The sequence below is a fragment of the Triturus cristatus genome, chromosome 4_1 (genome assembly GCF_964204655.1).
Source record: "Triturus cristatus chromosome 4_1, aTriCri1.1, whole genome shotgun sequence".
NCBI lineage: Eukaryota > Metazoa > Chordata > Amphibia > Caudata > Salamandridae > Triturus > Triturus cristatus.
Window position 1 is genome coordinate 761721475 of NC_140585.1, and position 12362 is coordinate 761733836.

The window sequence follows — 12362 nt, forward strand, 5'->3', positions numbered from 1 at the left end:
CTCGCTGACCTTAGCGCTACGAGCACAGTAGAGAGACATAACACAAGAGCCCACAATACACCTCACCATCCAATATATGCATGTGATGGGCACAGGGAAGCATCTCACAAAGTGGTTCGCTGATTCACTGAGATCACTTGCAGCGCAGCCACTGACATCCCTCAGACAGCATTTGGACACTGATCTCTGTCTTCCAAGCACAGATCGAGAGTGGTTGGCCATACTAAAGGGGCCCACGTGTGTCCCCAGAAACGCCAGATATTGACTGATACAATACTTTATAATGCATAGGGCATATGTGACACCATCCAAAGTAAACAAATACTTCAAACACACTGACGATCATTGCCCTAAGTGTAGGCGGGTGGATGAGGACCTACTGCATATGCTGTGGAGCTGTACTGCTCTCACCTCCTATTGAGAGGGTGATGTCACTCACCTGTCGCAGTGCACTGGCCGGGTAGTAGAATGCACTTGGGAAGTATGCCTTCTGGGCCTCTACCTCAGATCCAAAAAACATGAGGTAATGTCCAGTTTCATAGACCTGGGGTTGATTGTAGCTAAGCGCTTAGTTACCAGACGCTGGAAGAGTCCGAACGCCCACCCAAGACAGCTTGGTTTCACTCACTGGTGTAATGGGCGCAGACTGAGCGCATCGCTCGCCACCATGAGCCTACCCAAGGGCTACGCAGACTCCAGATGGCGGTCGCATGGGCGATTATCCTACTGGATCTCCGCACCGCCTGGCAATCAAATGAAGAATCCTTAGAGACTAACATGTGCACGGGCGAGGCGCAGGTTCTTACAACTAGCGTAGTGTAACGAGGGAACCTATATGACCTATTAGATAGAACTCCAGGCGACCTAATGCCTAAAACACCCTGAGTGCATATCAAGGACACATTACATTCGATAGGAAAGGAGGAGGCTTTGCCGCACAAAAACAACCTACAAATCCGAAAGAATTGGTCTGGTTCATGAGTAGAGCACAGGCACTGGGGGCAGCAGAGTACTTAGTTGAGCAACAGTTGACACTGTACACATCTGTTCACCATCTATCCCTCTCCTGTTCCTCACTTCCTATCCTTTCTAACCCACCCACCCTTCCTAACCTACACCCCACATGTTACGCACAGAATCTTTTTTTTTTGACAACACAACCCGGACAATAAAAGTGGCTATGTCATGAGATGCTACTCCAATTCCATTTGAGGTGAAGAACACCTATGAGATCCGAATGTGTTTATCATTGATGCATGCACATGTGTTACACCTGTTTATAAAATGTAAAATTAATAAATACATTTAAACAAAAAGAGGTTTATCTTTAGTTTAAAGCTTTTGCTTCCGGACTCTGAAGTGGGAGGACCCATTTTTCTTGGTCCTGTGCCTGCAATAGCAGTCTAAAGTAGAGTTAGACTCAGAGACATGTTTTTGAATATTAATGCTTTATTGGCACATTGTTGACATGGTGATGTTTTCAGTGCTTTCAAATATTAGTACACTCCTCTTTGAATCCAATGTTGGTACAATGTTGAATCTAACGTGGTTACTTTTACTGATGCGATGACACTCTGGCAAAGGTAGTAAGTGTGCCTTATTGATAATGACACCACCTTATGCTGTCATGTTGCATCGGTTATGGGTGGAGTGTTAGACCTGTCAGCCTTAGGGTGGGCTTCCCCCAAACTTTTTGTCTCACCTCTCCAGTTTTGCTGAAGTTATTTTTGTTGAGCTTGGATACTGTGCACTTTACCACTTCAAACAAGTGTTAATGTACTTGTGTCACTCCCCTAACACATGGCTAAATTTGCTTATACCCAATTGCCACATTTAAATTAATTATGAGTCCCTTGTAGCGTGGAATACATATCCCCAAGGCCTGTAAATTAAATGCTAGCAGTGGGCCTGCAGCACCTATTGTGCCTCCCACTTAAGTTGCACAGTAAAACATGTCCCACGTTTGCCATTGCATCCTGAATGCAGTTTTAAAGTGCCATTTACTTGGCATTTAACACCCCATTGCCAAGCCTTATACTCCTCTTTTCTTACATGTGAGTCACCCCAAGGTATGCCACAGGTAGCTCATAGGGCAGGGTGCTGTGTAATTAATAGGTTAGATATGTGCTTATCTAAGTTTTACATGCCCTGGTAGGGAAAAACTCCCAAATTCATTTTCACTACTGTGAGTCCTACCTCACGCATTGGAGTTACCTTATTACATGATATAAGTGTAATTTCTAAATGTGACCGAGTAACCATTTCATGTTTTGGTATCTCTGGAATTGGAATTTAAAATCCTTACTTGTGGTGAAGTCTGATTTTAAATTACAATTTTCGAAAATGCCACTTTTAGAAAGTTGCCATTTTCCTCCCCTAAGCCCTTTTGTGCCTGTGGCCTATTTTGGGTCATGTGACTGCCCTACAATAGAGGGATTAGGTGTGCCTTGAAGGGCCATCTGCTGACAGGATGGGGGACATAACCGAGTACTGCCCCACTTACAACTGAATAGCCTGTGCTCTGCCATCACACAAAGGGCCTAACAACCCTGTTTTGTTACTTCAGCCAGCTTGGCAGGGGATTCCATGCACTTCAAAGCCACTGTCTAGAAGCTTCTTTCACCTTCCAGAACCAATGCACCAGCCTATAAAATAGGGACCTCTGACATCAACTCTTCAGTACACTTCTGGACCTGTGGATACTCTGCCAGGAAGGTCTGCTGTACTGCTCCAAGGACTGCCACTCAGCTGGACTGATGCTCTTAAGGAAATGTTGCACTCTTGCCTTGGGAAGAAGTGGACCTGTTACTTCATCTTGAACCCAGGGTGACTCCAAGGACTAGTCTGCTGGTTTCCTGATCTGAGCCTTTGGGACATTAAAGGCTATACTTGGCATGAGAGCAGCGCCTGGATTGGCTTGAGTGGGCTGTTTAATGCTCGCCCAGGCACAGGGAGCCTGCAGTTTTTCTCCAACCTGGCTGTTTAACATAGCTGGGTTGGAGAAACCTAAGTGCACATTTCTGTTTGGCCGGCCTAAGACGGCCAACCAAACTGACATGCACACTTATAAGTGCCTACCACGCCACACTACTGCTGATGTGACACTTGTCGGCATGGCCCTCCCACCGCCCTAACCTCTGCTTGCAAGTAGGTAAGAAGAATAGAATGATAAATAGTTTTATTATAATTTTATTTTTCAGTGGGGCTACGCTCTTCCACCATAGGGGAGGAGCCGCCCCTGGATCACATTAGTACACAGAAGAACCTAGATGTAAAGGAATTTAACTTCTTCAAGTACTAGAAATTGATTAATTAGAGAAACGTTCTAAAAGCAGGTAGAAAGATATTGAACTGTAAGACTTCACATAAAATAGTCATTACTAGAATTTTTTTTAATTTACTATATTATTTGTAAAGCCCCACTTCTCAGTAAGACCATTTCCGATTTACTGTTGGTTAGCAGTTTTCTTCTGGATTCCACACCCTGAACTTCTAGGATGTACTGCCGTTTTAAAACAGATTTTCCTCAAACCCTATAATGTCACATCATATCCATACCCTTGGCATTTTGTTTTGGTAGTGTTATTGTTGTTGATATATTTATTATTCTGCCACACAAGTTGTTATTATAGTGCAGATATTTTTCTTGTTAGTCCTGTCAAACTGTCTCCCCCACTGTCGTCTTTGGCCATCGTTTCCCATCGTCATGCTGCCCTTGCCCAGTGAACAGACCTAAGGGTTCAAAGGGCCCTTCACTGGCCCATATCTGTAAAGATTTTGTGGGGCTGGAGCAGATTACCATGGCTGAGTGTTACTCATAAGGGATTAATACTTTTAACTCCGCTAGTTTTCCCAAGGACTGGCCTGTTAGAAAAGATTTTTCATCAGGGCAAGCCTCCCCTGCAAGGGACCAAGTTATCATTAAGGTTATTATGTTCAGATTAATTCAAGACCTTTAGAATGACTTGCCTTGTCCGGACTTATTTTTAAAATGTCAGTCCAAACCGATGCTTTCTAATTCAGTTACCCTTTTACATTATCTCTGCCTCACACTGAATGTACTCTCTAAACTGGACAACTCCCACCATCACATTTTGGATTTTGTAGCCTTGCACAGTGTTATGGCTATGTGTCATCTGTTTGACCCTCGGTGCATAAACTATGTTCAAGATAACAAACAACACAACAAGAGTACATTTAAAGTGCGCTGTTACGGGTTTTGAAGGAGGCAAACAAAATAATCAGATGTGTTTTTCTTTAATTTTTATTAGATCGTATTATGCCAAAACAACATTCACGGGCAGTCTCACATGAACAGAGTGGTAACGCATGAGCTGATACATGCTTTTGACCATTGTCGAGCACATGTGGATTGGTTCGACAATGTCAAACACCTTGCCTGCTCAGAGGTAGGTTTGCTGTGTAATGGGATAGATTTATACATTTTTGTGTGGAGTGAAACGTCACAATTTATGGATTAAAGATGAAATCTAGTATGTAAATTGTCAGCTTGAAAACGAATAATGGTCATAGTTATTCTTAGGAAAAATAGATTGTACCTTTGCCCCTGCCTCCTAAATGTAGCTAAAAAGGACTTTTTTTCCTTTTCACGAGATGTCCCATTTTGAATGTCCTAAATTAGTATATTATGTACATGTCTGCATATTCTACGGCAAAACGTTTACTTGGTGCTGCAAGACTGTGTCTGAACTTTCTGAAATTGTGGTACATAGCTTCTTCTATATTGTGATATTAGTGAATACAGTGTTTTAGGGGGAAACCGGTACACAGCATTTTTAAGTTTAGCCAGCAAATATAATGGTAGGTTCTCTCGGGCAATAGACTAATATATATAGGAAGAGGGGACCCTATTAGAGTATTCTTCAGAACTATTCTCTGCACTACCCCCAGAAGCTTTGGATTATCACTACAGTGGTGGATACTTTTATGGATATGGTCCACATCTGAATTTGCAGGGACACTTCTGATTGTTAAAGGGCCCTGGATTTCTACCATACATATTGATATGTGGCTCATTAGACCTGATTCAAAATAAGTGTTACCACTTTCCTATTGTATTTGTAAAGTCCTAAAACCTGATGTTCTCATCTGCCATCTGTGCCTGTTCATATCAGCTGTAGAAATGTGTATCTTTATATGTGATTATAGTTCTAGACTCAGTCAGTCATATTAGCTTTATTCGACAATTAGTCATAAAAGCAGATGTACAAAACTTAAGAAAACACATGACCGTTATTTAGTAGCACATAAAAATAATTGCACTAAAAAGTATAAAATCAGTTAAAACATTTAAAAATATTAAAATTGCGGACATTTAACACTTTGGACACATCTTGGTGATAGTTAAATACATTGCAAATATTTTGCTAATCGTACAGGAATAAAATTCATTAATGTCAACCTTTGCCATGCCACTCTTATGAGCCACTGTTATCTAAACCAGATGGGCTAAGGAAACAAGAAATGTCAAACAAGAGTTTAAAGACTTTTGGGAATTCGTACAGATACACATAACATAGCTGCTACCCAACTCGAATTATTTGAGATCTAATAGACCATGCCCAGCCAAAAAGCTTTGCCAAAGCAATGACAATAGATGATGTTGTTTCTGCGCGAAGTAGTCTAAGCGCCACTTCATTGCTTCCAGTTCCCAATGTTCTACAAATCGGGGTCAGCCACATACGGCGTGGAGCCGTATAAGCTGGGCAAGCGAACAATAAATGGGCCAGTGACTCTGGATGAACAAGACATACTGGAAAGAAGACACAGGTTTGCACATCCCATTTTCCCGAAAATGACTTCATTGGCAAGGTACCAACTCTGAATTGGAAGTATAACTTCCTATCATGGGGTTTTGTTACTACATCCCAGTATGGTTCCAGCTTTTTTATGAGCTTCGCATTCAGATAGTATCCTGTTAATGTTAGGGGGTCACTATTTCTAACGATGTTATCCGTCACCCAGTTCCAGTATCTTTCCTTTCTCAAAGCTTTAGCTAGAAACGGGGTGTTTTCTGGATTTTCACACAGTTTAACCATGCCAATATTGGTTCACATAATTCTAATTTCCTGCAACCATTTGACTTTTTTATAACCATCTACTCTAATTAAGTCCTTCAAGCCAACTGCATAGGCTCTTAGTTCTGTTGTTGACCAGGTTCTCCGCCAATGCAGGAGGGGTCGCAATCTGGCTATATCAGCCAGTGACTTCCTACCCAAGTCATGGGGCAGCGGACGTATTGGTGTGCTTTGTGGGAGTTTTGTAATGTTCCGATAGAATGTGTTTTCTATTAGTGTTAATTTGGACAGATTGTTAAAACCTCACAACTCTGCCTCATATACCACAGAAGCAATGACTTTTGTGTTATATATTTGCAGGACTGGATTAACTGGTTTAGTTAGTGAAGTATTAAACTCTCTTTGAAGCATCGCCAACTGGCGGAAATTCTGCAATGTAGCCATTTCCAGTTGCTTATTCCACTTCATATCTCCCTGCATTGTGACCCCAAGGTATCTAAAATCTTTTACCTGCTCTAGAGGTCGGTTATTCAATACCACTCCTCCTCTAAATGATCTGTGTGGATTAAAGGTCATAAATTTCGTTTTTGACTCGTTGATTACCAGGCACCGCAGATGGCAAAACTCTTCAAAGAGCAGCAGGGCTCATTGCAGTCCGCTTGGTGTTTTAGCGATAATCAGCGTGTCATCCATGAACATTAGGATGGGTATTCTCACGTCAGCGAGAACAGAAGCATCAGTGAGGGTTGCTTCCATCAATTTTGTAATCCCGTTAATAAACAGGGAGAAAAGTGTTGGTGCCATTACGCAACCTTGTCACACTCCTCTCTCTACAGGGAAGGTGCTAGTAGTCTGTCCTTGTGTGCCCCATCTGATTCTTGTGTAGTTTCCCTCATGAAGTCTAACTATCAGTGATAATAATTCATGGGGTATGCCTAGCTCTTGTAATATGGCCCACAATTTAGTACGGGAGACGAGGTCAAAAGCAGACTTGAGGTCCACAAAGGCAGCATATAAGCTGCCCTTGTCGATGACCACCGTCTTCCAGTATAACATTGTGAAGCGAAATATCTGATCAACCGTGCTTATGCGTGCCCGAAACCCCGCCTGAAGAGGTGATAATATACCCTGCGCGTCCACCCAATCTTGCACCTTATTCAGTACAAGACGGCCCATCATTTTTTGGAAGGAATCAATTAGACTAATCGTCTATAGTTTTCAGGCTGACCTCTGTCCCCTTTTTTAAAAACGGGGATTACCTCGGCCACTTTCCACTAGGCTGGGACCGGTGCACCCTTTGCAATTACATTGGCTAAAATCACAATGTATTTACTCCACTTGGCTTGGTCCAAGAGATATATGTCAGCTGGTATTCCATCGGGCCCCGGTGCTTTGTCTCCTGATAGTGTTCTCAATGCGGAGCTAACATCAACCTAATTGAAAGCCAGGCCACAAAAATAGGAATATGAAAACTCGGGGTTTCGCTGTCCTCTGGGTTACAGGCATATTGGGGTTTGAAATAGTTAACCCATTGGTCCTGGCTTACATGATTTATTGGTTCTGTCGGTTGTCCACCACTGCCCCATTTTACAACATCCCAAAACTCTTTGCAATTTTTACTCTCGCAGGCACGTTTGAGGTCCAACCATCTATTCTCATCCCAAGTTTTCTTGGCTATATATTAAACTTTCTTTAAGATTTGCCTAGCCATACGTTCTTTGCCAGGATCCCATTCTCTTATTGCGCTCCCTAGAGACTTTCGTGCCACCTTGCATTCAACATTAAACCATTTTGCAATATTTCTAGTGTTACTTCTAGTCTTAGAATGCTTAAAAAAATGGGTACGTAGTTGGATAAAGAATTCTTCATGGAATTCTACTATAGACTCTGGTTGTGGAATTGGGGAGGAGATCTTCTAATGAAGAGATAGCACAATTAGTATCCAGGGAAATGTTTCCGAGGGCTTCAGAGTTCTCGAGTAGGGTCGCCCATTTTAGCCTCCTCATATCATTTGTGGAGGGCAAATCCTGAGTGACAATTTCTCTATATATGAGATTGATTACTTCCTTTATTAATAGGTTAAAAACTGCACACAAGGGATGATGATCGCTCCCAGGCCTCTCAGAGACCACCATATCACTTAGCACATTCCATAATTGGATGTTAATCAATAGATAATCGATGCGGCTAGTACTTAGACTATTATTGAATGTACAAGCCCCGTGTCTATCGGATGGGGTTCTGCCATGTGTTGCCCTAAGGCTTTTCTCCAGGCAGATTGAATATAATTGAATCCCAACTTCCGTCCACTTTTTATTGGAGGTAGGTCTAATTTAGGGATTCCCCACTGATCATCTTCAGTAAGGTTATGTTTCTCGTTTGTAAGGGGCGTTTTTTGTAAGTCACTTTAAAATCACCAGCTATTAATACATTCCTGCCCCCAGAATGTTGGTCTAAAAGGCTATCGAGAGCCGCTAAAACGTCCGTTTTTTTTTTTAGGTTTTTTTTTTACCATTAGTCCCTCTTGCATTAGACATTATAGATGTCGATAGTATCACTTTGGCCCCATTTCACCCTGATTGCTAAGATATCTTAATTATTCAACTCTAATGTCTGTACGACGAAACCCCTTTCTTGGCGAACCCAGATTAATAAACCACCCGAGGTGCGTCCTTTCCCCCCACAATTGCTGGTATGTTGTAATTTAGGTAACCTGCTTTGAAGCATGGATCCACCATCCAGGTTTACTGTAGGAGGCAAATGTCATATTGATCCATAAAGATGTGCCAATCAGGGGATATGATCTTAGAACCCAACCCGGCTATATTCCAGGAATGCACTGACAATCCTGCATAGCGACCACAGGCTAGACCCCTACCACTGGGGCCAGTCAGTGGGCCCCCGCCAGGAATGTCCAGCGTCTGTGGCGGCAATGTCGCTAATGGGGCATGATGACTTGTAGTTACAAGGAGTGTCAAACGAGGATTCTCTGCTTACTTAAGAGTTCCATGGGTTTCCTGTTCTACATAGGTCCTGCACAAAAGTCAATCATTATCTTCCAAGGTGGAAGACCCTACTTGAAGGGAGTGTTGTTGCCCAGGAAAGCATCCATAGCTATTAGTGAGTGGGGAACGCCTCCATTGGAATGAAGAGTGATCTGGGCACATTGTACGGAATTCCAATGCTAGCATATTTTCTGCAAGATCTTGTCCTTTGAGCTTTTGCTCAATGCAATCCAATGAGTCAATAAGCGAGGTGAGTCTTCTTGCACTAATAATATCTTCACGGATAACCGAGCAGCACCCCCTCACATGACTGATCCAGTGTATTGCTTTGTTGGTAAGGGAATCTGCACTTTCTGTGGCGTTGTTGTTGATGTATATGGGTACATTTACCATAAAGATTGTTGAGGCCTGTGATGATTTGGATCTAGGCGCTATAAATCTACGCTCTTGAATGTTGTGTAGGGAGTTTCCTGTTCTTAATAGTGAGGGTCGATTATAAGCTGTTTGTGCCGGAACTGATTTTAAACTGGACATATTCAGGTGACCTGGACCTTATGGGTTCATTTCTGTTCCTGCTGTAGTGCAGCGCTGAGACTGGGCGGACACCTTAGTAGCTTTACCAATACTTCCGGAGCTAGACTTATATTTAATATTACTTTCCTTACTAGGCTGGTCACCCTGGCTTAAATTGTTTTTTATTGCTTCTGCATAAGTGGGTACCCTTTGTATTAGGTGTTTAACCATAGATGTTAGGTCTATGATCATTGGACACATAGATGATATTTCCGACCTCAATTCATTAATAAGAGCGCATGTTCCCTGGGGATCTAAGGATAAGTTGGCACTAGAGCATGGATCTGGCTCGGGAGAGGGACAGTCAGACGAAGGAGGGGGAGTACATAAGAAGATGTCCGAGCCATCTCCAGCCAGAGAGTCAGTCAGGGAGAAGAACCTGTTTGTGCAGGCGACTTCAACTCCCAATAGCTGGAAATTATTGCTTGCATTCTTAATGGGAGTTTGTCTACTCCCCTCTGTATCTAATATCTCGCACTTTTCAATTACTTGGCTTCCACCTCCAGTCAGTTTGTGGAACATTGCGGGAATAATGAAATGTCGACCAGGGCTGTGATTGGTTGTACATACAGAGCTTTGAGATAATTTGGTGGTTAAGACCTGGTTGGATGTATCGTCCTCAAGGATACCCTTATACTCGCTAATGAGTGTATCTATTCTATCCAGGACAATTACTTCCTGGATGAGTCAGTTTCACTGTTTGTTGTTTCTGTGTTTGTCTCTGGATCTTTCAAACCTTTTTTCCCCTATCATCCCTGCCAGCCGTACCCCTGCCCCCCCCCCCCTCCTTCACTCCCCTCCACTGATTTTCTTTACCCCATAATCGTAAAGTTTAAAAATTGGGAAAAACAACCAGTCAACTTCCCACTGCGTCAAGGACTATCCGATAGCAGTCAATATGGATCTTTTAGTCTCTAGCTAGTCTCTAGGTAAGCGAGGACTGCAAACGCGTGGTTCAAAAAACAATCAAGGATTTCCACAGTAGGCAGAACAGATAATCTAACCTGTGATGTGATGGCTGCAAACAGTTCATGCCATAAGCTGTCCACTGGATTCAAGGGGGGTGGCCCTGTCCTGTCTCTTCCTGTCAATGACTGGCAAGGACTGGCCCACGCTGCGGGAGCCCGCTTCAACTTTTAAGCTTGCGCCTCTTGGGGCTGCCGCTGACAGGTGCGCGAGGAGCGCGATGCAGCCTGGGGCAGTGAGTCCCCCCTGGACCCGGGAAATTAGCTGGTGAACCGGTAAACAGACGGGCGTCCCGCGCTGCGGGATCCCACTTCAACTTTTAAGCCTGCGCCTCCTGGCGCTGACTATGCCGGGTGCACGTGGAGAGTGATGCAGCATTGGGCAGTGAGTCCCCCAGGACCCGGAAAATCGGCCGGTGAGCCGGTAAACAGACGGGCGTCTAGACTCCTTAAGGTTTTAATATAGAAGATGATTTTGGATATTGCCAATTGAGCACAAAAACCTATCAACTCCATGCTAGAGGAATGTTGCCCAATACACCTCTATACACCTCTTTTGTTTATCTCTCCGATACTCTGGGTTCTGCCGCTGCCATTTGAGATCATTAGGCCTCTAGCAGCCAGTTAAATTATCTAATTTACTGAAGTGTGATCTTAACTCGTGGAGTAGTTTGCGGATATTGCAGAAAGGCCTTTAGCTGACAAACCTCCAGTTCTTCTTTAACTGGCTGGATTGTGTCTTGCACCTCTTACTGTCCCTGAATCCCAGTGGCGTTCTTCCAAGAGACCATAATGCTGAAATTGCTATAATGTGAGAGCGTATCTTTGTCTTTCCAGATACATTTCTTTCTGAACATGAACTGTAGCTCATCAGTGTTAGCTAACACTTGTGTCTCTGAATGTTAGTCTTGACGTAAGTTTCACCGCATACGTACGGTTTGATTAAGGTTTCCTTTCCTGTCTGATATCTTGAAATTGACCATGGCTCATTATGTCGCCTTTGCCCCATACTTTGTTTTTTCAGGACAGGTTTGTGTATGCAGTAAATCTTAAGGATCCCAACAATGGCATAGGGAGAAGTTATGCACCACAAAAACTCAAGACACCCTGATTGTATTCTCCTTACTTTACCAGCATTCTTTCTTGTTCACTAGAAGGCAAGGTTGTTGGAAATAATGGTGAAGAACAGTTGGGCGTAGTAGCATACAGCAGGTCTTTGGTCTTGCATCCTAGACGTTTTGCACCACCGACTCTATCTTTCAGCTCTACCAACAATTCTGGTCACTATTTTCGTTTCTTTTAACCAGAACATACAGCTGGGCATCAATAAAGAAAAATCAGGACTGTTAAAATATTTTTTTATCCGTTATGAATTTTTACTTCTGCTTGCACGTGCTAATCTATCTGGACCATTCACAGAAGTGAGATAATGGTCTTTTAAGGTCGTGTTACTAAGGGCAGGGAAGTATCATTTTTTGTAATGGTTGCCAAATGTTCACACTTCTCAATTAGAGGCGCTCAGTTTCCTTCCAGATACAGTTGTTAAATCTTCAGAACGAGCTAGAAAGCGGGGAGAGTTTCTTGTCTAGAAGGCTAATGTGCCACTCTTACTTTTCAGATCCGTGCTGCAAATCTCAGTGGAGACTGCTCGCTCATGAGTGAGGTGTCCCGGTTTAAATTTGGTTTGAAAGGGCACCATCAGGTTGGTATATGTTTACCTTTACACTAATTAATTCCGTAAGACGGTTTTAAATATATATATATTGTTTTATATCGTCAGG

At 43.0% G+C, this 12362-nt stretch overlaps 1 protein-coding gene across 1 annotated transcript in view; it reads left to right on the forward strand.

Annotated features, from left to right (window-relative positions):
• ATP23 (ATP23 metallopeptidase and ATP synthase assembly factor homolog) overlaps positions 1 to 12362 on the forward strand; it is a 37870-nt gene that overhangs the window by 21829 nt on the left and 3679 nt on the right. The window contains exons 4-5 of the mRNA XM_085653338.1: positions 4272 to 4409; positions 12200 to 12283. Coding sequence (XP_085509464.1) covers positions 4272 to 4409; positions 12200 to 12283 — 222 coding nt within the window. The remainder of the gene's footprint in view (positions 1 to 4271; positions 4410 to 12199; positions 12284 to 12362) is intronic.